Genomic DNA, 25,582 nt, shown 5'->3' with positions numbered 1-25,582 from the left:
ATAAGCCAATGTTGACTCATCGGCCATGTGACTTCCTGCTGTTACGTCACTTCTGTAGTTGCTGCCCAACATTTGCAAAAGTAGTGTCCCCTTGAAGGAATGCACGGTATATAAAGAAACCAGCCAAGCGGCCCGAGGACGGCGAGGTGAATGAAATGTGGTCTGGAAAAGCTGTGAAATTTTGTTTTGAATCATATTTCACGTAAATTCATAACAAAGACATAACACATTTGCAAGGGGATAGGGAGCAGTATCAGCCCATACACTGGGTTCAGACTCTGGTTTTACTTCCTGATTTTATTTCTGATTTGGGAATCTATATACACGTGCAGCGCAACTGTAATCCAACAGCAATACGTTTCCCTTGATCCTTTTTCTCTTCTTTTTTCCCCCGGTACACCTGTCCTCATTAGCTTCTTGTTCCTCTCCTTTGTTGAGATATATATCTTTCTATCCCCTTTTCAATTTTCTCCCTGGCGGTAATCTGTGTTCTGCTGCTGTGATCAAATTCTCCCCATGGAAATCATATTTCTATCATGGTTGTACTCTATAGACTGTGTGCTGTATATATGTGCGGGCCTCCCCCCTGAGAGGGAGGCAGGGAGTCTGCTGTTGTGTGTCGACACGCCACTGATGTGGACTCTTCAATATTCTCTGGTGGAACCGAACACGCGGCCTGCAGTTAATACGACTGACACAGTCAACCTTCACAGCTGACAGAAAACAAGGAGGCGTTTTGGGCTGTGAGGTGGTGCTGACTGATGGAAACGGGAGACAGGCGGACATGATGAGAGAGGAAGAAAGGAAATGAAAGGCATCAGCCGATGAGAGCATGATAAAGGGATTAAAGAATGGAATGAAAGGAGGGAAGGTGGCAGGATGACTAACTGTGAGATTGGATCTCAGCAGGAATGCAACACATGAAAAGAGAGCGCCTCTCAGGTGTATGGGCACTGATTCAATTACAGACTTTATGCCTGTGACTACAATTATATGCAGAGTCCCCCTCTTAACTTGAATAAAAAAATAACACATTTCAGACCACAATCGGATCATTTCAGAGATTTAGTCATGGAGGTGAAGAAAATCTGTACTGATGTTGTCCAACAACTACTATATTGACGGTACTGACCTCTGAGAGACCGGCCCATCAGGACTAACTCACATTCACACCCGATCACACACCGTAGGCACAGCTTGCCGGAGCAATTTTGGGGTTTAGTGTCTTGCCCAAAGGATACGCCGACATGGACTGGAGTAGCCGGTTCAGATTAAAGGACGACCCGCTTTCTACTGAGCAACAGCCGGTGCAAGGGCAAAACAATATAAAAAGGGCAGAGAGTACCCAAGAAAGTAGTTTCTCCACTGGAAGTGCTATAGGGCACTTCATCACATTTTCTCCACTGGAAGGGCTTCCCAGAGGGAACTTCAACATGATACGATTAACGTCATTAATTACCTATTTCACAGAAATGCACAGATATATTTTGCATAACCCCTTTTTGATATGACTAGAGTCTAAAAAAGATTGGGAAATAAGCAAGTCAATCTTTTCCCACTTATCTTAAACAAGCAGCCTCAGATCCAGTGGCGGCTGGTGACAATTTTTTTTGGTAGGGCCATCTAATCAATTTCAGCAAACATCCCTGTATGATTAAATGCAAACAAGGTATCACGCATGACTACTATTTATTCCAACAACCAATAAGGACATCTTATTAATACAATTCAGTATATTAATATACATATATATCATGTCGCATACCCCTCCGAAAGATAGTACTGCACTTGATGAAATGTATTGATAAATTCCCAAAACCAACATAAGAGCTGTGTACGAGGCACAAAAACAATAATTATGTTTGCTTACTCCTCGTTTGCATTAATAGCACACACACACACACACACACACACACACACACACACACACACACACACACACACACACACACACACACACACACACACACAGCTGTGCCCACAGAAGCTCAAGCTGCTTTGTTGGAGGAGAGATTATACCAAGTTAGCGCTTGGTTTTCTTTGAAGAGCAGTGCTCGACTCGTGCTCGCACTCGCAGCTGTCATGTTGTTAAAATGGGTGGCGTGCGCCTCGTCTGCCCGGATGAGACAGAGAGACGGGAACGCGCAGGGCCAACTGAGTTTGCCGCTCTCGGAAGTCTTTTTTAGGGCGCTGATAGGATAAATTGTATGTCATTCATTTATATCTTTAATCAGTGATTGGCTAAACTGCGTATTAGACCCGTCTTTCTTGGGCACGTGCACGCCGCAGCAGAGAGGTAGCTGAGAGGACAAGCTCATGTTTGCAGCAGCTCTTTCATTCACAGGAACTCTCAGCGAGCAGGTCAGGGATTTGGATGCATGCTGAAGGACACTTTAAAAGAACTCTAGAGTATTGATGGACATTTTGGTCGCTGCGGGGGGACTGACTCTGACCTTTTGTCAGTTACTGCACAACCTATGTGAATATTTAGGGCCATGTGTCAGACAAGCTGACATGTGGGCTGAACGGTCAGCTGATAATGGATAAGCGAGGACACGGAGTGAGTGACGGCGAGACATGGGGGGAGGAAGATGTGAGGGAGACTGGTTTCATGGAGCACAAAGGTCAGAGCTTGAATGATGTTCGTGGACCAATGGGCAGACTCACTGAGGAACTGGGACTACTGACTGGTCGCTGCTGTCTTCCTAGCTTACAGTCAGAGCTGCAGATCTCACTACTTAGACAGGATGTCAGGCTTCTTTTTCTTCTGTAAAGTAACATGAATAACAGTACATCTATATTGTTAAGAACTAATTCCAATTGTAGTCCACATCTGAACAGTGATAGCTATAATTGCAACCAATGGTGCAGACACCAATAAGGCCACAGAGCCCAGGGTTTGCAGTTTAATAAAAAAGGGAAACAATTGATGTCCTACCACATATCCATTTAGCCCCCCACTTCTTTACAGATTTCCAACTCAGAACACGGCGTTTGGCTGGCACCCAAAATCGGATGCATTTTAAGACTTTTGCTTTAAATCTAATATCTCCTTCCATAGTGGTCATAATGATGCAACAGCACTATTGCAATGGCAGGGAAGCCAAGCCACAATTTCCATGAACATGTGAATAATTGTATGCAACAACAGGGTATAAATGCTGATGATGCAAAAAACCACAAACCCTCCAAATGATGCAATTGCTGGTGTGTTTGAATGGAAATGACACAATCCTCTCAGAGGATGCCACCGAGCTGCAGTGATGCAGTAACCATTAAACATTGAACTCTTCAAGGGCATCTGTGCCCAATTACTTGCAATTTTACTGGAACAAAGAGACCCTAATGGCTTATTGGAACTACCAGGGAATCCACTTGTAGATAAAAAAAAAGAGAAAAGAAATGTCCTTAGGTCATGGTGATTTATGCCGTAGTTTACAACACGACCACCCCCTCTGTTTTCCTTAGTGCCCAATTGGCGCCAGTCTTTCAATCACACTTTATTGCTCACATCAATCTAATAGGCCCCCAGTATTGATACCTGCTTCTCACTGGCTCACCGAACAGTCAGACAGACTTCATTACCTCCATAAATCACCTGATCAGCTGTTAGCGCCGCTCTGCCAGTCCTGAGCACTGGAGCATACAATATATTTCTCTGGAAGTCTCTCTCAACCAAACTAAATGTCCTCGCATGCTTACCCAACGAAGGGATCGTTTTTTGTTAATGCGATGGGAATTTGGGAGCATATGGCACTTCCTTCTGGGTATTTCGGGGTAGCAAATCAGGGCACACACTGCAAAGTATGGCTGACAAATGTACCGTCAAAGAGCAAGTTGGGACCAAGTAATGGAGGATGGCAGAAAGGGGGGGGGAGGGATGAATGATTTCGAGAACAAATTGTTTCTCGAGGCAACTGAAGCTTGACATTACTGTAAATGCAGAATTCCTAAGAACACTAATAAGTCAACATTTGTTGTCGACAGTGTTACTCAAAGTAATAGATTGTCTTTAAAAACTACACACTGACTGATTTTTGCAAGGAGTTTGGTGACTTTCTTTCTGAATGACCAAGGTGCAAGGGTACCATCACATTGCCACTCCCAATTTGTCAAAAAGAAGAATGACGCTTGGTCAGTAGCCCCACGCTTCAAACTATGTCGCCTTTAGAGTCCTTAGGTCGAAAAGAAAGTGGTTGCAAAGGCTGGTAATACAAGAAATCTGTTCTGGTGTATGAGGAAAGCAAAATATTGCGTACTCCGCAGACGAGTCGGCGAGCGTGGAGAAAAGGTAAACTGGTTTTATTATCTTTTCACACGTCGTACAAGTGGTGGCAGCACCGACGCAGTCGAGATGAATGACACTCTCCTTTCGGGGCTCTATGATGACTGTGAATTCTGCCCTCCATCTCGCTCTTGTCATCCCCTCAGACCTTCTTCTTCCTTCTCACAACACCTGTAAATCATTACGCCGACAGACGCTTTGCAAAATGCCCCCTTCACACCTTCACACCTGCCCTGCACAAGCACACAAACAGACAAACTAACAGGGCCTCCCTTTTCACTCCCTCACGTGCACTGGAATGATGTAAATCAGGCAGAGGACTGAGTGCAAGCATCCGTCACACAGCAACATGCACAGTGTGTGCGTGTGTGTGTGTGTGTGTGTGTGTGTGTGTGTGTTTGTTCTCCACCCTGCTGTGAAGCATCTGGCCCTTTAGCATCTATGATACCGCAACATGCCACGCACAAAACAAATGTGTGTTAGTATGCTCCATTATCTCAAGATTAGCACAGTTTATCAAGGTTATGGTCTCAATCTCTAGTTTCAAGTCTTCTTCAATACAGCATGATGTTCATTTAGTAAATGATGGTCCATTTAGAGTCAAACATAAAGCAGGGGACGCTTTAGGGCGGGGCTACAAGGGGATTAAGAGGCCACTACAATGGTGTTGCTGTCTGTGTTTTCCTCTTAGAACTGTATCCCTTTCACAATGCGTTTTCAGTTCATGAAAGATAATTGTAATATTTTGGTAAAAAATATTCTTGTTCAGCGTTCAGTTGTACAGCCTCTCCTGTCACACCTGGATCCAAAAGGACCTCCTCCCGGTTGCATGTCTCCGCGAACCAGTAAAACAGTCTGTGTGAGGTTACAGTGAACTTTTACTTTAGCCGACCTATCCTTTGTTTGTGCGGAATTTTATTACGTTTCCTCGAGGTATTCTTAAGATATCGACAAAATGCAGCTTTAACTCACAGTGTGTAATCTTTGCTTCTAGGCAAACAAAACAATGACAATAGAAGGACTTTGATGACATCAAAAAGTAGCGTGGGATCATAGGAGTTGTCTTTATTGTTAATCAACCACGGTTGCCAATGAAATTGGACTGGAATATTTAGATAATATAAGCTAATAATTCAAGATACGTTTCTTCCAATGCAGTTTTTGTAGGAATGAACCTGAGGCTCCGACGCTGTAGGTCTGTTAGAAACGTCCTTGTTGGGGGACCAGCTGGAATTACTTCACAACAAAAGGACATGTCCTCCCTCTGAAGGTCTAAACTTAAAATTGGCTTCCTCTAAGATTCCAATCTAAGAATACACACACGTATGTACGCGGAGGGACGGGTGAGTGTGTAAATTGATAGCACATCATTTATCCAGTGCGGGGCTCTGCACGGTGTTGCTAAATGGTGTCTGATAATTACTTCACCTTTAACACCTCCCAGTGTCCCCGGAGCGAAGGAGGCATGAGCTCCCAGCGGGCTCTCTCTCTCTCTCTCTCTCTCTCCTTCACTGAACCTACCTCGCTCGCTCCTCTCTCCCATGTCCCCGTATTTCTCGTCTCGCTCCCATACGTTACCCGTCTCCTCCGCGCCGCTCTATCTCCGTGATGCTAAACGATAGAGGCAGGCAGAGCATTCTCATCTGAGAGCCTTGAGCAGCCGGCTTGCCCCGCCTCTCTCTCTCCCTCTCTCTCCCTCTCTCCCTCTCCTCTCCCCCCCCCCCGCTCCCCTCCCTTCCATAATTGGTTTGCTGCTCGGGGGCTTTGGGGTGAGGGGTGCGTGTTGGAGGCAGGAGGATGTCACAGAGGCTATGTAGACGGACAAGAGAAAAGCCAACAAACAAGAAGCCATCACAATGGCCGGCTGACGCCCTCCCTCACCGACCGCCTGTCTGTTACTGGAAATAAAATGTGTGAGCGTGTTGCTTCAGATACCAGTCACTGAGTTTCCCATCCATCTGTATTCTTATTTTTCACAATAAAAGCCCTAGACATATACACTGCATAACTGTTTACCAGAGGGTATTTGGCAAAAAGGAAACTCAATAAAATAACTGCCAGTAGCTTAAGCTGTGCACCAATTCACCTCAGACAGTCTGGCAGATGCTGCTCTGTGTCACTAATGGTATCACTGACGGAAGGGATAGTTTTGTTAAGAAATATTAAGAGGCGAATATCTTGCATTTTATTGGTCTGTAAAGGCCTTCAGATTAATACATGAAACTGATGATGATTTTTTTTCCAAATAAACACATTAATTTATTGACGCCGAAAAGGACCGCCACCGCCATCGTTATTCACCACTCGCTGCCAGCAGCTGTTTTGATTGGTACATAGGGAGCTAAAAGTGGAGGCATTTAGGACCCAGGAGAATCCCTTGATACTAATGGCGCCTGCGCGGCCATAACGACTATTGTCATTCTTCCGCAGGCAGCAACATTTAGTGTTTACAGTCACAGATAAGTGTACAGCGGTCTGAGCTACTTACGTCTCACGGATAGAAGTTGACTCAGGGTGTGCAAGATAGGACATCGCCAAAAGGCATGATGGGTAAAGCCCGCCCACTTTGCTGCACAGGAAAAGACTTCTTCCTGCACAAGAAAAGTCTTCCTGTGTGGGCAGTGTCACTTACCCAGCATGCCTTTTGGCGATGTAATTTTTTGCACACCCTGAGTCAAGTGAGTTAACATGAGACGTAAGTAGCTCGGTCCGCTGCTCCTTCAGCTTCAAGCTGTGAACATATAAAAAATTCATACCATACGGAAAAATGAGACCGGTATACCGGTTCAACCGGTATATCGCACAGCCCTAATTGCCGCATGACGTCGCATTGCTTATTTTCTTTTGCACTCCACTATGCAGAAGCGAGGCACACTCCCGTACAAACTCAGAGAGGAGGATTTACACTGAACAAACTGGAACAATTGCCACTTTTACCTCCAAACCTCCCTTTCATCTCCATCTTCGTCTCCTGAATGATGCTGAAGTGAATGAGGGATGAAAGCTTTCCCTCTGATTCATTCCTTCGCTCCGTTTCACGGTGATGGAAGCAAGTTGTTGTGGCACTCTGTAGAAGTGGACCCATTTGGATGATTCAGATTAACGCGTTGACTCAAACCACAATGTTACCATGACCTCAGCAAAGCAAGTATTGCTTCCAAAACCACACTGCTTCCATTAACCTTTCTAAACCTTAACCGTGGCATTTATTTGGCTTGTGAGTCGTGTTTCACAGTCTTTACACTCTTGTCGGTCAGGGGTAAGGGTGGAAAGAAGCTGGAAGTTGTTCCGGAGTTTCTTTCTGCCATGACTCAGACTCTCACCAGTTGGTTAGTGTCAACAACCCTAACCATGGGGGTGTCAGATCAGGATACACCCCATTGGAAGAGGCTGAAAAACAATTTGGTCCAGGGTTTATCAGATCTGAAAACACTTCTAGGAATCAAAGAAAGCCTGTTGAATCTTGAACAAGACGGAGGTTTTTATATATTCTTTCTAGCTTTCTGTAGTTCAGGTTGGTATAACATCTAAATGCCAAAAACAAGAGAAAGATTTCACTGATATTAACTGACTGGTATCAGAGGAAAAGTAGATTATTCAGTATCGTTCCTCTCGAGCGTGTGTATGGAAAAGACTGGTTCATGGACAAAAATGAGAGAACATGGCATAATTAAATGTTGGGTGTATGCAATAATTTCTTGGTTCGTGCCCTTCAAGACACTTAAAAGCATTATGTGCATTGATTGTATCTGTGCTTTGAAGGTTTCATTTTAATCCTAGGGAGATGGTGCCATGCAAACGCAAGGTAGAAGACACACTGTCACAATTGGCCCAAGCTTTCAACTGCCCCTCTTTTTTAGTGTCATCGTCACTACAATATTGAATTAATGTCCCACTTGATCAATCAAACACTTTCACCACGGAGAACACTGTGTACCGTGTGAAACCAGGTCAATGCATTTTGAAGGAGCTGTAATTATAATTCAGAGCCAAGAGCTATGATCTATTGGCATTCAACAGTTCTCCAGCTGACATGGCAAAATACCCTTTTTTCCACAGTAGTTATTATCCCTCTATTTCAATTGACACCTTCACCCTCCACAAGACTGTAGCTGAACCTTTAGAGGAGAGACTCTGTGGGAGCGAACCAGTGCCGCAGGGCCTTAGCTGTGTTGCTCAAGGAGTCTTTGACAGGAAACCTCGGTGTTCCTAAAATCCACCCCAACAGCTACCAGATATCGCATGGCTTCGCCTTTCTCATCTCTCTCTCTCTCTCTCTCTCTCTCTCTCTCTCTCTCTCTCTCTCTCTCTCTCTCACAGGTTCTCTTCACAATCCCCGCCCTCCCCCCCATCCCTCTCCCTCCAGGCCAGGCCAGTAATGAGAGGAAGTGCAGTGAATGCCTGATGAGTGAGAGTTTTAATTTTTCAGCACAGCATGGGTAATAGTTCTGTAATCACAAGTCGACAATTTGAAATATTGATCTGAAGGTCTGGGGTAGAGACACGGAAAGAAACGACACATGCATATTCTGCTGCTTTCATTAACTCACAGTGCATATAATAGAGCATTGACTTAGCTGTGAATAACACTGCAATATACTGTAGTTGAACTTTCTATGACCAGTACATATTGCATATTGATTTCTATTTTGTTCCAATAGTAAGTAAGTCATGAAGTGAAACGTATCCATATAGCACTTTCATTACCAGTTACAATGCGGTTTACAGTAACATCAGTAAAGAAAAGAAAATGCAAAGTGCACAGAGTTTCAAGAGAAAAATTAAAATCATAGATTAATAGAAACGCAACCCAGTTAACACACAAATTTACAAATGTACTAGGACAGGAAAAGAGCAGTCACTTTTGGTTTTGAGTTTGGCACCAAAATAGCCAACAGGTTTTGATTTGGAGACCTAAGTGGGCGATTGTTGTTGTTCGGAAACAAGGCACTTGGCATTGGAGTGCCTTGTGTGTGATTAAAATAACCTTGAAACCAATCCTGAACCTGGCAGTGACGCTATAGTAGGAGTGATTCAATGACATTTTATTTGTATATCCCGATATCCCCAATTTTCCTCAGAAGGCTTCACAATCTCTACAACAAATGACATCATCAGCCCTTAGACCATCGCATTGGATAAGATAAAAACTCCCCCCTCCACCCCCGCCACCCCTCCGAAAAACCTTGGATGGTGGATTGGAAAACAACCGAGGAAAGATCCCTTTTCCTGTGAGATCCACGGTCCTTCATTGTTAAGAGCCTAGCTGCTGCATTTGGTACAAGCTGAAGACGAGCCAAGGCAGTTTGTCTGATGCAAGTAAAAAAGGGCATTGCTGAAGTCAAGATGTGTAAATATGAAGGCTTAAATGATACGCTCTAAATCAAAAGCCAATAATAATGGGGGTATTTTGCAATATTAAACAGTAAAAAAAAAAGCGTTTAACCAATTTATTGGCATGGTGTTGGAATTTCAATTGAGGATCAAATATAAAGCCAAGATTCCTGGAGTTCGGTTTGACATATAGGGGACCAGGTGGTGAATACACTGGAGAATGCCATTTGTAGCATTTTAGGGCCAATAATGGGTTTAAATACCTACTTTTAACTAAGAACCACTGGCAATCACTTCCTGAATTAGAACTCTGTCGGACTCAACCTTCCTACCACCACACCTCCCCCCAGAGAGGTGGTTGGAAGGCTCAGCAATGCGTGAGAGTTTGATGGAGAGGCTGCTGATAGGTTTCGGTTTCCCACCAACAATCACCATTGTTTCTTTTTACCAGTGATCCCGACTTTAAGTGATAAAACAGATTAATTTCTCACCAAAGCCTAATTGTCTCATGCAGCTTTAATTATAAAGATGATGATAGTAGTTCTAAAGTCAGAGATCCAAGTTCTGGTCTGAGTCACAAACTATTCGAAACAAATCTTTTGAACTTCTACATTCTTGTCCTTGGTATCCTCATTCCTCAGCTCACTCTCTCGTGCAGGGGGTTATTTCGGTTTATCGTATGACTCGGTGAATGCTTTAATTACTTTAAGGTCTCCCTTGAGTGTCTTGAGCATCTGGTATTTGTGGTACAGACAGCAATATTTTACCACCGTCGGAAGGCAATGTGTGCTGGTGCAGATGCTGGTGTCACACTATGGATTACATTTTAAAGTACGGGGTAGTTTCCCTGAATGCTTTCTGAATACAGATGGGCAGGCTGAGCCTAGAGTCAGAATAGAAAATCAGGAAGTACAGCCGGCCAATGAAGCGAATAGTTACCCAAACTGACATTATGACTCTCTGACAAACTCATTTCAGTGACGGATAACTGAAAATGAATTAATTTTTAACCAGTTAAAAGTTCCACAGTAACTTGGAGTACTGAAATTGTAAAATAAATATGACTTTGGTTATCATCAATGATTTTCTGTTCATTGGGTCATGCAAAGGTTGTATAAGAGCTCCGACGTGAGGACAGATGTGACCCTGGTTCTTCAAGTCAAATTGCAGGTGAAGTTCCTGACTTCCCAGAAAAGGTAGAAACTGACTATTACTGAAGTTTGGACCTGAAGAAGAGAACTTAATCTACAGTAATGACCCTAACATCTAAGAATCCTGTACATTGGAAGGTATGGAAGTAAACTGTACATGGACTGTACAGTGAGTGGCATCACCTTCAGATTCATGTTATTCTTTAACACAAGAGGAGGTGTAGGATCTCTTGGTCCTTGTTAGGTCTGGGCAATATAGAACAAAATAAATCAAATATCAAGATATTTTCCCCAAAAAAACTCTATCGATATTGTGAGGGTTGACTATTGCTGCTTTCACAAAATATTTTAGCAATATTTTTTATAGTGAATCATCAGTAAAGAGGATTTAATGACTAAAGTGGGTGAAGGCAAATAATGGAACAGCTAGAATAATTAGGAAAAGACAACACCTATGCCATCTTACGATAGTACAATATCTTGTCTCGTATAATATTGAAATATTACCCAGCCCTATCCCTCATTGCTTTTTCTATTTGGTTTACTGAGATATGGGGAACAGTGAGAAAGTGAGAGCTGGGTGAGTGACGGGAAGAGAAAAAAAAAGCAGTGGGGTTTGTTATGAGTCATCCTCCATTCACTGTCGAGCCGAGCAAAGCAAAGTAAACCTCTCCTCTGTGGATTGCAACAGCCAGACCAGCATACACACTGTAGCTGCCACCAAACTCAGAAAAACACATGCCGATATTTTAGACATGAGCGAATTAGACGTGTGTGTGTGTGTGCGTGTGTTTGTGCGTGCATGTCACCGGGGTTTGTGCCTGCCAAGAAATAATTTAGCAATTTCAAAAGCATTTGTGGATAATTCTAAAATGGATAAAAGATCATTGCTAGTGATGCAACACAGCTACATACTATGGTTTTACACTTCTGTAGTTATTTAAACCCAAACATTTGACTTGAGGTTTGACTTCAACTAGCACAAGGTAAATGGACCCGTACTTGAATTTAGTAGCAATGCTCGTATTTTGTGTTACTGTTCTGATCTAATTTAAAAGTATATTAACAAAAGTATTGAACGTGAAATGTACTGTGCTTCCATCAACTTGGTGGTTGATTTCAAATTGACTTTGAATTTGAATATTTTGTATAAACGAGGGATGTACTGTAATGTGTATATGTGATTACATCATTGATCCATTCCAGAATTCCTCACATTGTATATAATTAACAGGAGAGTCAACAGATTTGCTTTTTTTCCTTTTTCTTTCCCAGAACAGTTCTCACTGAGTGGGAGCAATCAAATCCCTTCACAGCAAAACATCGTTTTGACTTATTACGCAAATTGTTCTATTAGGAATTGTTCTAATAGAGCCAAGCAGAGTGGCGCTGTAAACATTTTCCCACTCCAACAAGCGGCTGCTGTAGTATGAGCCGAGAGATGTTCTTACATTTATTTATGCAGATATGTCACTGTTATGAGGCCTGTTCTGCACGTTTCTGTCAGTTTAATTCATTGCCGGGTCCTGCGAGGAACAGATCTGTCCACCATGAAGCACTCGTGTTGGCCTCCAGCCAACCCCCAGCGCTGCCATATCACTGTCAGTCTGAAGGAGTGTGCTGCCACGGGAAATCTCACACCACTCGTCGTTCTTTCAGCAATTTAAGAGGCCTATTTACAATAGAGTGTCGACAGCATTTGCATTAAGCATGGGCTGTGAAAAATGGATTAACTCCTATCTCAATTAAGAAATCATACCAGGAGGGTTTATTTTATATAATGGTAATCATTTCAAAGCTCCTGTATCGTCTTTTATGGGATTATAGATCATTTCAAATAATTCTGCAGGCATACACATTTATATGTGGAGAAAATAGGCATATATGCCTTTTATAGGGGGGGGATTGTTTTAAGAGGAAAACTTCCAAGTTGGCATCAATTAAAAAAGGCAACAAATGTAAGTGCAGTGTTTAATAAATTGAAAATATTTCGAAGAGTGATCACACGTGTCATTAAAAATCAGCTGTATTAAAGGATATACTGTCCATTGAAATTACCCTAATAGAGACTTGGAAAGTTGTGTTGTGGAGATGTGTTTCATTGACTATGGGTAGCGACGTTGATCTGTCCATTCAGCACTTTGGTCAACTCAAAGCTGCAAGTGACCAGTTTCCCATTTCAATTTCTATTGACCTTCTTGATCCACAGAGGATGAACACTACTTGTAATTGTTTCAATGACCACCAGACCTTCTCCTCGAGCACCAACGTCAGGCCAAAGTTTTCTCTTTGACACAAAACAAATGAAAATGTAGTGCGTCATAAAATATACTTTTATTTATACACATTCCTGCTCTCCAGAGAATGAATCATTTCCATTTTGAACCTTCTGGGCTTCCGACCACTCATAGCAAAGCAATGTGGGAAAACAGTATTGTATCTATTATAAGTGCCTCCATATGAAAACCCAAATACATGCAATATGGTTAAAAATCAAACAAAAGAAATGCTTTCCATAGAATTTCCACCACATTCTAATCAGTTTATCATTGAGTCCAAGTGGACATTTTTACCAAATGAGAATATATTCGCCGTAGGCGATCCTGTTACGCGATGCCACAGTGACCTCGACCTTTGACCACCATAATCGCTTCAATTCATCCTTAAATTTAAGTTCCCTCAAGGCCTTCCTGAGATACCACGCATCAGGAGCATGGGACGTAGAGTACGTACTGACGACCCGTAAACATCACGTTGCCGGCTCGGAGACATCTAGGGACGACACTGAGTAAAATTACCAAAGTTAAAGGTAGCCCCTTAACTATGGAGACTGTTAAGTGACATTCATGCATACAGGCTGGTCACACAGCCCACATTTCATGGAACGAGACGATGTTATTTATTTTTGAAGCGGGCATCAATCCCAGGAGGTTTTCCACTGTAGATCCAAGCCAAGAAATCCTTCTGTCATCCAGCGTTTGCTGTCTTTCATTTACACACAAGTCATTAGCCAGAAGCGTGTATCAAACAGACAAAATCCCTGCAGGATTTCTATAAGGCTGTGGCACATGCCGGAAATAACACAAAGCGATTCTCTCTGAACTCTGCTAATGTTCTCGTAAGCCAGTCATGAGGAAACGATGATAACTCTTTATTCTAATTGTAATGAGCCAGTTCCTTGTTCCCATAGGCTTTCAACCACTGCGAGCGTGAACCAATGAGCGCCCTGTCTGGGGAGATACTGCATGTGTGTGTGTGTGCATGCGTGTGTGCGTGCGTGTGAAGGCGCCACACTGTCGTAGTGTAACAAAGCGATATTTAAATCTACACTGGAGAAGGAGAGAAGCTAAGAGTGTAATTATGTATATGTTTGATGGTCCTATTTAAATGGTAATGAACAGTAAGCGTGCAGTCTTCCTTAAGGGGACGTGTGCGGGATAAATACCTTCATTCATCTGGTGTGACTCATGTAAGGGGAGCACTTTCTTTTCCTCTTTCCATTTCTTTTTCTTCTCTCTTGTTAAGTATCGATTTCACTTCTTTAATTAGAATTTTAGAAGCCGCAGCGCCACAGCAACTTAAATGTAAAGATGTTGCATTGTTGTCATTAGTCGTCTGAGCATTTGCACAGACGACTATATCGATCACAAAGCAAGTATTTTGCCACAGAATGCACTATTAACAGTCTAGTAGAGTTGAACGTGTTGTGGCATCTCTGTGAGGAGGCTACCTTCTGTTACAGCCACTCTTGACTGTAAGCACGGTGTGCCCCTGTGGAATCGTGTCACAGCCCATTAACTCATCGGTGACTCCGTGTTGTGATGCGTGAGCGCGTCACATGAATGCACAGTGATAGTTGACTACGTGTTACTGTGTGACCGCATCGCGTAAGCTTATTGGACTCTTCAGTCGGGTGGATTAATGCTGAAATGCTCAGTTTACCGATTAAAGCTCACACATGAGCCATGTAATTAAGCAAGTCAACATTCAGGAAGTGATGAAGAGTATATGCCTGTGACACTCATTTTCTTGTCGTCAGACAGTTAAGGTATTACCATTAAAGGCTGGTGTTTGTTTGGTTTCATCTTCTTAATTATCATCAATAATTGCCCTAAATGGATTCAAATCAATTACGAATGATTTCATGAACTAGAAAAGTGCACTCAGTAGAGTCCAGATTGCCATCCAGTGTGTCGGCAACGACTACTGCGGTGTTGTTTGATTAGAAGAATTCAAACCACAATTGTCTAACCCCCACCCTCCGTCTAGACCGCAAGCCTATCAGATGTGTTTTTCACTTGCAACAGATACACTCATCTTAATCTAAGCAGCTGTCTGCTCCAGCTACGTGCAGCTTCACTGTGCAATGCTTCATGATGACTGTTGAAGGCCCCCTCTTCACAGAAACTGTCAGTTAGCTGTTAGCTAGCTGTTGGCTTGTTTAGCTGTATTAGCCCTATTAGCTGTTAGCACCATTAGCCCTGTTAGCTGCACTAGCCCAGTTAGCTGTTAGATATCCTAGTTAAACACCTCTACAGGTTGCTAACAGCTGACTAGCTCTCCGACCGACATAAGAGGAGAAGCTCCAGTGTTGTCGGCGCTCAGTTCCGTTTGTCATTTGCTGAGCGACAGTTCAACATACATGCATGTAATTGTCTTACTTATGCTGCGTTCATACCAAACTGTTTACCGCGCCAGTTTATTCGCTCGACAATAAAAGTGTGTTCACACTAAACGCGTTGCGAATGTTCGCGCCGCGTCAAAGGGTTGTCTCCGTGAAAAGAGCTATCATTTCCATTATCGACCATGGATTAAATAACCACTTTTTACTTGTTGTGGAAGTCCCAAAAACGTCGGAACATCAAACACCCTCGTGTTTGGGTTCATAACACCATCCGTAGCCGCACACAGCTCGGTGAATTTCACCGAATCCTCCAGGAACTGCGTCTGGCTTATCTCCGTAAAAACAGTCACCGTTTCCGCCATCCACCATGGAAATAACCACTAGTTCTGCTTTATACTTGTACGTGGGAACATCAAACTCCATCGTGTCTGGGTTCATAATATTATCCGTAGTCCTACAACAGCGTCTGAATGACGGCCGCTACCAGCGCTACTTCAGCAGCAGACCAGCAGCAGTTTGATTCAGCAACAGCAAGACGGCGGTGATGACGGGCAGAGCTTCTCAACGGCGATTCTCAACGCCGATTCTCAACGCCGATTCTCAATGCCGATTCCCAACGCCGATTCCCAACGCCGATTCCCAACGCCGATTCCCAACGCCGATTCCCAACGTTGATTGTCTGACGCAACTTTGCGTCAGCCAAAAAACATGCATTTAATCTGGTCGGGCGTCAAATTCGCGCCGCGTTTGGTGTGAACGCAGCATTAGGCACGCAAAGAAAAGAATGCTTAGTAATCCAAAAATATGATGTCAATAAAATGTGGTTCAAAAAGTGTGAATCAATGCCACCATGTTAAATATTATACTGATGTTAGCAGTGGACGGACGGATGGAGAGAGATAGAGACACACACACGCACATATAAAAACGCACCCAGATATATCATCTTCTGAATGGAAATAATGAAACGCATCCCATAAATGATATGTACCTTTGCTTTCTCAATAAATCATGGCACTACATGCTGCAAGCACGCACACCTGCATACACAGAGTCAAATACACTAAATATTGACCTTTTTATGTCGTTGTAGGCTGTAGGCGCCCTATAAACAGCATTCGCAAACGCAACCTATTTGAATATGGCTATCATTATAATTTTTGAAAGACAGGGCTGAAACCATGAATCCTGGTAGAATATATATATATATATATTACATAGCTTATGCCTCTATTATTGTCCAAAAGCTATATACTTAACACCATATTGCATTACACCGTCATCCTATCTTTGAGAATAAATGCAGGCATATGGAGATGATAAGTTATTGACATTCGTTATTGATGATACTCAACTGTGGAAATATAAAAATGAAGTTGCATAAAAGTCAAGAAAGTGACTCATGTAAACAAAAATAAAAACCCAAACCTAAGTCCTAAATCTCTGCAAACCTGAGCTGTCGGACACAGAAGCCAGAGAGCGGTCCCAGAGATACAGCCTGAGCCAGTGTTAGTCAGTGTTTGTGTGTGAATAAGTAAAGCAGGCCCTGAGGAGGCTGTTTGGTTTTTAATAAAACACCAGAGCAGATGGTATTATGATCTGGGACACAGAGAGAGATGGAGAGAGAAAGAGATTCAGAAATAACAAAGTGAAGAATGCCTCCTCCTCTACTTTCTCTTTTCTGTTCCAGCACTTTCTCTTTCTACACTTTACACAAGTTCTGGGTAGAAATGTGTTCATAATGCAATACATTATTTGAATCCAATGTAATCTTGTGTATTTATGTATCAACGCTAGTTAAACCAATATAGACACTGACAGAAAATATGTATTTGTCTTTCTTGGTATGATTTCAGCCATGGAGGAGCTGGTGATGGTTGGGAGTGAGTCCAGGGTGGAGGTCTTCACAGATTCAAAATGTTGGGCCCACTCCCGAATAGAGAACCTTGGGGTTGTATGCCTCCAACAACCGTGTTTACATCCATATCTGTCCAAAGTGTCATCAATTCAACATTGTATCCTATTAGACCTTTGTGTGAAATAGTCATCATCAAAATAGTCACCATATCAATTCTTGAGTTATGGCCCAAAATGTGTTTTGTGAAGGCACATTGACCACTAAATTCTAATGAGTTCATCCTTGAGTCCAGGTGGACGTTTGTGCCAAATTTGAAAACCGTCTCCTGGTGATTTCCTGAGATATCGCGTTCATGGGACGCACATAAAATCACCTTGACCTTTAATCCCCAAATTATAATCAGCTCAACGTTGAGTCCAGGTGGACATTCATGCCAATTTTGACAAAAATAATTCAAAGCATTCCTGAGATATCTTGACAAGAATAAACTGATGAAACTGGAATTTAGTGGTCAAAGGTCACTGTGACCTCACATCCATCCCATTGAGTATATAAGAAGTGAATGTATTCCTCTTGACGTCACTCATGGTCGACGGTTTGAAAACGGATTGAGCAGAAGGGGACATATTTGGTATATTAGTGACCCTGTGTGGGAGACGCTGTATACCTCTCTGGTAGCAACCTGTCAATCCAAAGGTAGACCTGAGAGGTCAGGGTTGTTCACATACAACCCTGACCTCTCAACTAAAGCTTTTTCTGCATGTGAGCTGTTGCCTTTGATAGCAGCTCACAGATCAGGCTGCCTGACGCTTCTCCTAAAGCTTTATAGAAGCTGGTAAATCACTCTGAGGTCTCATGCCCTAATTAGAGACACAACCAATTAGAGGACTTAGTCAAAGAATCAAGGTCAGTAAGGATGAGACTTTTTTGTTATAACGATGGGACTCCTCAGTATATTCTGGTGTATTCTAATGTTCCTTCCAGTGGTGTTTCATAGCTTGCCCGTGGCTATATCCTTGGCTAGTCGGTTTAGCCTCGGGCCAGTTGCTCACGTGGTTGCCACAGGACAGAAAATGGTAATACCGCTTCCAACCTTTCACGGCCTGGCGATGGGAAAACCTCTCCATCTCGGAGAGAAAATACCTAAATATGTAATACAAGCTTTATGCAACATCCATCAAGAAATAAGAAGAGCTGCAGGTGAACTCTGTAGTCGTGTCCTGGAACCCTTAGCAACCCCAAATATCTTCTCACGGCCTCACTTCTCCATGCACTGCCTTTACTCCTCCAATGCCCCTTCTCTTTCCACAACTTTAATTCAGATCTGTATCACACAGTTCAAAAGTTATGTGGCTATAACAGATTCTATCCCCTATTTAGAAAAGCCACATTCATTGTAGGATGCTAACGCAGCACAATGGAGTGTCACAGTAATTACATCGAGGGTGCAAACAGAAACGCTTCAGTATAGCTGCTAATGTGCATATCACATGACCTCAGTTGTATCAAATGTATACAATCAGGAAGAACACTTTGCTATACTTGAAATATACTTGCCACTCTAGGATTCCCTTTCGATTGGGTTCAGATGATGTGTGTCAAATACGGCGCTGGAGTCAATACATTACATTTAATTTAGCTGACGCTTTTATCCAGAGCGACTTACAATAAGTAAGTGAGTCTGGATGCTAGCCTAGCTTAGCATCAAGACTGGAGTTCATAAAGGTTTAGGCTCTAGTTCAGGTTTGAAAGGTTAATTCACAATTTGGTGATCAGTATACTTTATGCAATGTGTTTAACAATGATCAATTATCATTTTTCATCACCACAGGTGACGCTCTCGACGATTTGGGGTTAAAATAGTACATTTGTTGAGGAAAATAAATATGCTTGTTGTGTAACTTAGTTAAATATCATCAAAAGTGAAGTAAAAAAAGTAAATGTTGAATTTCACACGAGACACAAATAGTGGTCTCCTGTGTGAAAGTCCATGTTTGTTAGACCCGACAATCCACCCCGACCTCCGCCCTAAAGCAGACTTTCTCACTCATTATACTATGTCAGTTGCTTTGACCGTCTAATACTGACACAGATGGGTTCACATGGAAGCTAACAGCCCGACGCTTCATATACAGACGTTAAAAGCTGCCTCGGTGCGTCGGTATCTGACGAGTTGGTAGCGTGTTGGTTTGTCGGCTGAGCAATGACCACACAGAGATTTGATTCAATCTGGAAAAAAAAGATGATAAAAGCCCTTATAGAGCCTGGGCCGGGCCAAACGATTCAGAGGAGACTCAGTTGTCACAGCAACAACCCCGAATGTGATGCAAGAGTTTGATTGCTTGTGTTTTCAGCATTCCATAATTTGCAGTGTCTGAAAAAGAAGAGCCCCACATATTTCAACAACGCAGTCAAGAAGAGGAGGAGAACAGCAAGCGCTGTTCATATTTTGCATCCCGCCGTTTGCTCAGTCACTCTTCTGATAGAGTCCAAGTGTAGCTAAACCAGTAAAGCCTCGTGGACGATACAGTGCAGTTCCACAAGGCAGATACCATCGTGTCCATCAAGTTTAAAAAGGACAGAGATGGAGAGAGAAAGAGAGACGGACGCTGGCAGGCAGACATGATAGACATCATTCTGTCCTCTCTGGACATTAAAAGACTTATGGATCTAAAAAGCAGATTACAGCGTGATAAAGATGACAATATTCCTTCTGAGGAGAAAACAAAGATGTAATTTCCTCCTCGAACAGAGGAGCGGAGGGTACGAGGAGGAGGACTTATGGAGACGTAATAGAATCATCGCCGCTTTGCTCGGCTCCGTCTTCTTTTTATAAAAGCATCCATTTTGGGTGTCTGAGACTCAGTACAGAGAGTATCAGCACAGTATCTGTGTGTGTGTGTATGTGTGTGTGTGTGTGTGTGGAAGTGCATGTGTGGAAGTGCACACTCACCCTACAGGCAGTAATGTGGGCTGGCTGTAAGGCGGCACTAAATGAACAGATGGAAGTAATCAACAGATGGTTGATATGGTGTTTCTGTGTGTGTGCCCCTAAGACATGCGGTGTGTGTTTGTGTGTGTGTGTGTGTGTGTGTGTGTGTGTGTGTGTGTGAGAGTGTGTGTGAGTGAGAGAGAGAGAGAGAGAGCGAAAGAGAGAGTGAGAGAAAGAGAGAGCACGTTCTCCTAAAATGTAAAACATTCAATGGAGTAAGGAACTTTGTCATCCAAAATTCTAAATTAAAACTCTAAAATTTGTTATAAAAAATACTTTTTTAATCTTTAATGGTAATAGAGCAACATTACAATTAATTGAATTAGGAGCAAGAGAGAGCGGGGAATGAAAGTATATTTTGAAAGAAATTCCATATTTATAATATTCGTACAGTCTTTTCAAAATAAATTAGTTAATTAGTTAAATACATGGGTATGTTCAGGAATAAATTGTGAAATACTTAGTTGGGTTTAGTTAAAGATTGTGATATGGGGAGTTAGGAAACAAACATATTAATTAGGTTTGGAAAAAGATAATCGTTTGGGATGAAATAATTACGAAAGTGACGTCACTGAAGTACACAAGTTACAAGACGTGTGGTTCTATGTGCGGTACCAACAACGGTCTCCTGGCTGAAACATCACCGTTTCTTTGGCTAAGCTGGAAACGTGGTAAGTCTGCTGTCGGTAAAAACAGAAGAGAACCAGAGAGTATGACGTGGAGAATGTGTGGAGCAGCTCATCAGTGTGAAGGTCAATTAATGTCTTATCCTGGTGTGGAAGAAGATTAGAATAATTACAGAAGGTGCACGAAAAAAAAGATGCCAAGCAAATATTCCCTCTGCTGATGCTTTCAGGGAACTGAAGAGGAACATTATTTGTGAGAATTATCCCGTTTCATTATGATGGGCCTCTAAATCTGCCCTTCACTCTTTGTCTCTGCATTTGAGGCCTTGGACACTTCTTGAGAATTCTTTGGTCTGGATTCATATAGAAGACCTATTCAGTTTACAAGCATAATGAAACAAATCCAAGAGCTTTCATTCTAACTTTTATATGGCGTATTTCACACAAAAACCTCTCATATTATAGATCGCTGTTTACCATTTCTGTAAAATGCAGATCATTCTTGAGTATTTTCTTTCTAGTCGAGACTCGAGGCAATTGGCCACTTCAGCCTCTTTAAGTGGGCATCCCCTCTATAAAAATGAATGAGAGGCAATTGTGCTCCCCCATTTTCAAGCTGTGACTTAGTAAATGTGTTTGATCCTTAAGATTTCCGTCTTGAGTTGAGTTAGAATTTCTATTTGAGTGAAGACAAAATGTGCTTTCCATATTTGCACAGCTAAGAGAGAAACCTCCTCTACTTGCTTCGTGCGCTACATCTTCCCATCTTTCCAGCTCTTTATTATTCTTGCAATCTCTTCTTTCTGTCACTCCTTCGTCATTGCATTCAGTCCAATAAACAAAGTATGAACACTACAAAGATATTGACACGGCAAGACAGTTTCAGACTTCACACCTTGAAGTGTCGTTCAAGAGCAAATAACACACACTGCGAGTCTGATTAAGACATCTTCAGGAAGACAGAGCAACTGGATTGAGCGATACTTCTTACCTTTCATGCCAAACTTGGAGCGTCGTCCGTATTTGTTGATGAGAAGGAAGAGAACCACCAGCATCACACAGGCAAACCCTGCCAGGCCGACTGCGATGGACACCTGCAGACCGGGGGGAAACCAAGGGAAACTAGTATTAGGACAGTTACAAACATACATAGGAATAAAGCAACGACGCCTACTGCAGGGACAGCGGAGCACTTTCTCCGCTGTCACCAGGACCGGGACAGGAGAACATTCCTGCTATTAGCCTTTATAATAAATCACCTCTAGGCAGATCCTACGTAAATTAGTCAACATCAACATCAATAGCCTTTGCACCGCCTTTCTTGTTGAGTTAGTCACTGTGCATACTTATATACACTTCATATACACTGCATATACTTTGCATTTTCACACTTTCATTATTGTTTAATTTTCTTAAATGTAATGCGCTCTGCTGTTTTGTTGTATATATTGAGTATTTTTCATACCTAATATTTTTGTGTCTTCTATGTAACTTTGCTTGCTGCTGCCAAAAACAAATTTCGAATTTGTATGTATGAATTTGTATGTATGTAAATAATGCTTCCTCTGATCCCACCATCAAGTCTAAATTTCCCATTGGACCAACATTTAAAAAAAAATTCTAACAATTGAGTTCCTCACTTTTCACGTCAGACACCATCAGGTCAACATGTCAAGCTGTACCCCGTGAGTGTGAGCAGAACCGTATTACATTTAGCGAGCGCTTGTGGCAACAGCTCAGTCTGTAGGGACTTGGCTTGGGATCCCAAGGGTCAGCCGGTTGAAGTCCAACACGGACCATACGGAGCGACCTGGTGTGGGTGCCCTCGAGCGAGGCAGCAAACCGCGGCGCTGCCTGACCTCGGCGGCGCCATCTTTCTCTGCTACAACAGTAATGCATGTCAATGGGTCCTGTGTGTGTATGTTGGGCCTATATTCGGGTGTAAGAAGAGAACGAACAACTCCCAAGAGGGATTATTAAGAACTTCTTCTTCACATTCACGAGGGGATGAACGATTCCAACTTGAATTACTCCACGACTGTGCTTTCCTCCAGCAACCACTATTAGGACCAATTTGATGTGTTGTAGCCTCATCACTGGTGAGCTGCTTTCATGCTATAAGCTAGAATGAAGTGCCGCGGCCTCTAGAGGGTCGCTAACGGGACTTTGGCCATGGCGGTATCACAGTCATACACTTAGGTCTGAAGATGCATGCAGGTATCTGTGTTTTTCTAAACAAAGAATTATGTAAAAGGAGGAAAAAAGGCACCCACACACACATACACCAACCCACTACGCTTCTCCAAAGCCTTTGGCTCCAACAGTTATCTTTTCCCAGTCAATTACAGGAGAAAAAAAATAACTCAATTACATTTCTAACTGACTCTCAGGCTCACCGGCCACGAGGGGATTTCGGCAGATAGCAGCTAACAGCATCGGGCAAACGGCGGAGAAGGAAAGGCTGGATTACAATAGCGCCGTCCGTTTCCTGAGCTACATTTCCAGATATGTTTACGATTTATTTATTTATAATAATGTAAAAAAAAGAAATAGTAAAAATGTTAAAAGAGAGACAGCTTTGCTGTCGTTTCCGAATAACGGACAGTCTGTCCTTGGTACTGAAATGGAAGAGACACGATTTCTCTTCCATTGTTGTAAATAGAAAGGAGAGAGAGGAATGCAAGTTTCAGTGAACCTCCCCCAGCTCATTTTAAGAGCCTCTTTCATGCATCCAAAACATATTTTAGCGCTCTAAAAACGCTATGTTCTTAAGATTAGTGCTGTGATTAATAAATGTATTCTTCGATTTTGATAGAGTAGCCTCATGTTGTTGTTATCGACAACATGCTGCTGCGATGGCCCTCCAAATTTGGATGGTGCAATGTTAACTACGTGGCGATATACTCACGCTCACTAAGGAGATTGATTGAAAACTTTTCTCTAAAGTAGCATTTCATCTATATGTATTAAACAATAGGCCATATTTCATGATTTATTGGGAGAAACCAAGCAATTACATGTAAAATCAAACATTCAGCACCCCCATTTAGCCAAAATGGAACCATCCTTTAAATTCATATCCACATTTTGTCCGATTCAACTTTGAGATTGTCAGTCCACATTAAAATGAGGGAATATTCGTCTATTCAACCTTAAAACACGAAGCAATGCAATGTGATGTTGTACTGAAGTGTGAGCTAAACTGGTCCTTTCATTTGACTCCACTGAAAATATATTTGTATCCGCTTGTTTTCACGCAACGTGTTTAAAACGCCCCACCCTGTTTAATACAATCATCAATACAGGCTTGGGATTAGGAGTTTTTCCAGTATGGGCTTTTGTCGCTCTGAGTGCGTGATCGGGAGCAATTGAAGAAACAAAAAAACACTCGGCATGTTTCACATTTCAGTCACTCACCCCAAAATGATCTTCGTCGGGTTTGTGAGTCTCGGCCGTCGGGGTTACTGGTGGGACAAACGCAAGAAGATACAGTCTGGGATTTTGGAAAATCATAACAGTTTACAGGCCTGATGCTTCTTGCAGGGAAACTGAGCAACGAAGTCATCACAGACAACAACAACAAAAATCGAAAAAGAACAGAGAGCTGCAGACAAAAGGAGGTAAAAGACATAACTTAGAGATGAAAGTAATTTAATTATGTTGTTATGGGCCAGTTAATAGACAGACGCTGAACACAATCTGTACAGTCCTACAATAAATCGTTTGTTTGTAAAGATCACATTTCAGGGAAAATATAAATCTTCAAAATGAAGCATTCCCCTTCAAAAAAAAGTTAAATAAATTAGCTAATTGCTCTCAGCTGCAAAAATCATTGACGATTTTGCGAGTGCAATTGGTGCCAACAGCGATCCATTCTTCGTGAATCCGGTGGCAACTTTATGAGGTACATCTGTAAAATCTAGTGCAATCCAATGCAACAGCTCAGCCATACGTTCTGCATTTGCAATTATAACAATGTTCAGTTTTGACTGACAAAGAGGTATTGAGTTTATTACAAGGGTTTGCATGTACGGCTGAGCTGCTGTATTGGATGGCAGTATTTAAAACAGAGCGGACTTCACTTTCTGGCTCTCCGGTCTGTCTGTGGGATTTCTCCGGGTCACGAGTCATGTCTTTGACACAATAATATCATATCAACGATAACAAGCTAATTGTATAAAATGTAAAAATGCACACATGTAGAGGATGTCACGTTGAGAAGTTGACTCCTTCTCGACAGCCTGGAAATCTAAACCGTGATACTATAATGGGAAGGAAAAAAAAACAAAAAAAACAGCACTTACCATAATCATAGTCTGTGTATGGGTCTGTAGAAGATGAAAGAGCAGATAGAAAAGGCGCTGTGAGACACGCTGCACAGACGAGGATAAGTATGGTATCTGAGTGTACGTGAGGAAAGCAAAACCGAGAGATGGAAATAGTTTAACCGGAGCAAATGTCGAGATTAGAGACCAAGCATTGGGTGGAAGGTGTGAAACACGTAAAACACCAGAAATAACACCGCTAACGAGACCGTCGCCTGCGGTCTAAATATAACTTAATTCTCCGCGTCCTCGTTTACACTTCAGCTAAATATAAGCTTCACGGCACGCCGTGCAATGTGAAAACGCAGCCGGGGGGCTGCCCATGATGGGAGGCATGACACCGCACCACAACGTGTCGACCTCAGGGCCAAACCGATGATGAGGAAG

At 42.5% G+C, this 25,582-nt stretch overlaps 1 protein-coding gene across 1 annotated transcript in view; it reads right to left on the bottom strand.

Moving 5' to 3' along the window:
- The window catches only part of LOC306741520 (NT-3 growth factor receptor-like), a gene marked incomplete at both ends in the record, with an annotated part of 183,263 nt that overhangs the window by 43,301 nt on the left and 114,380 nt on the right, over nt 1–25,582 (bottom strand). Inside the window, 3 exons of the mRNA XM_079223823.1 lie at nt 21,862–21,964; nt 24,288–24,334; nt 25,175–25,198. Coding sequence (XP_079079949.1) covers nt 21,862–21,964; nt 24,288–24,334; nt 25,175–25,198 — 174 coding nt within the window. The remainder of the gene's footprint in view (nt 1–21,861; nt 21,965–24,287; nt 24,335–25,174; nt 25,199–25,582) is intronic.

This window comes from Taurulus bubalis (assembly GCF_910589615.1).
Source record: "Taurulus bubalis genome assembly, chromosome: 9".
Classification (NCBI taxonomy): domain Eukaryota; kingdom Metazoa; phylum Chordata; class Actinopteri; order Perciformes; family Cottidae; genus Taurulus; species Taurulus bubalis.
The sequence above is the reverse complement of the archived record's forward strand: the minus strand, read 5'-3'. Positions and strand labels throughout refer to the sequence as shown.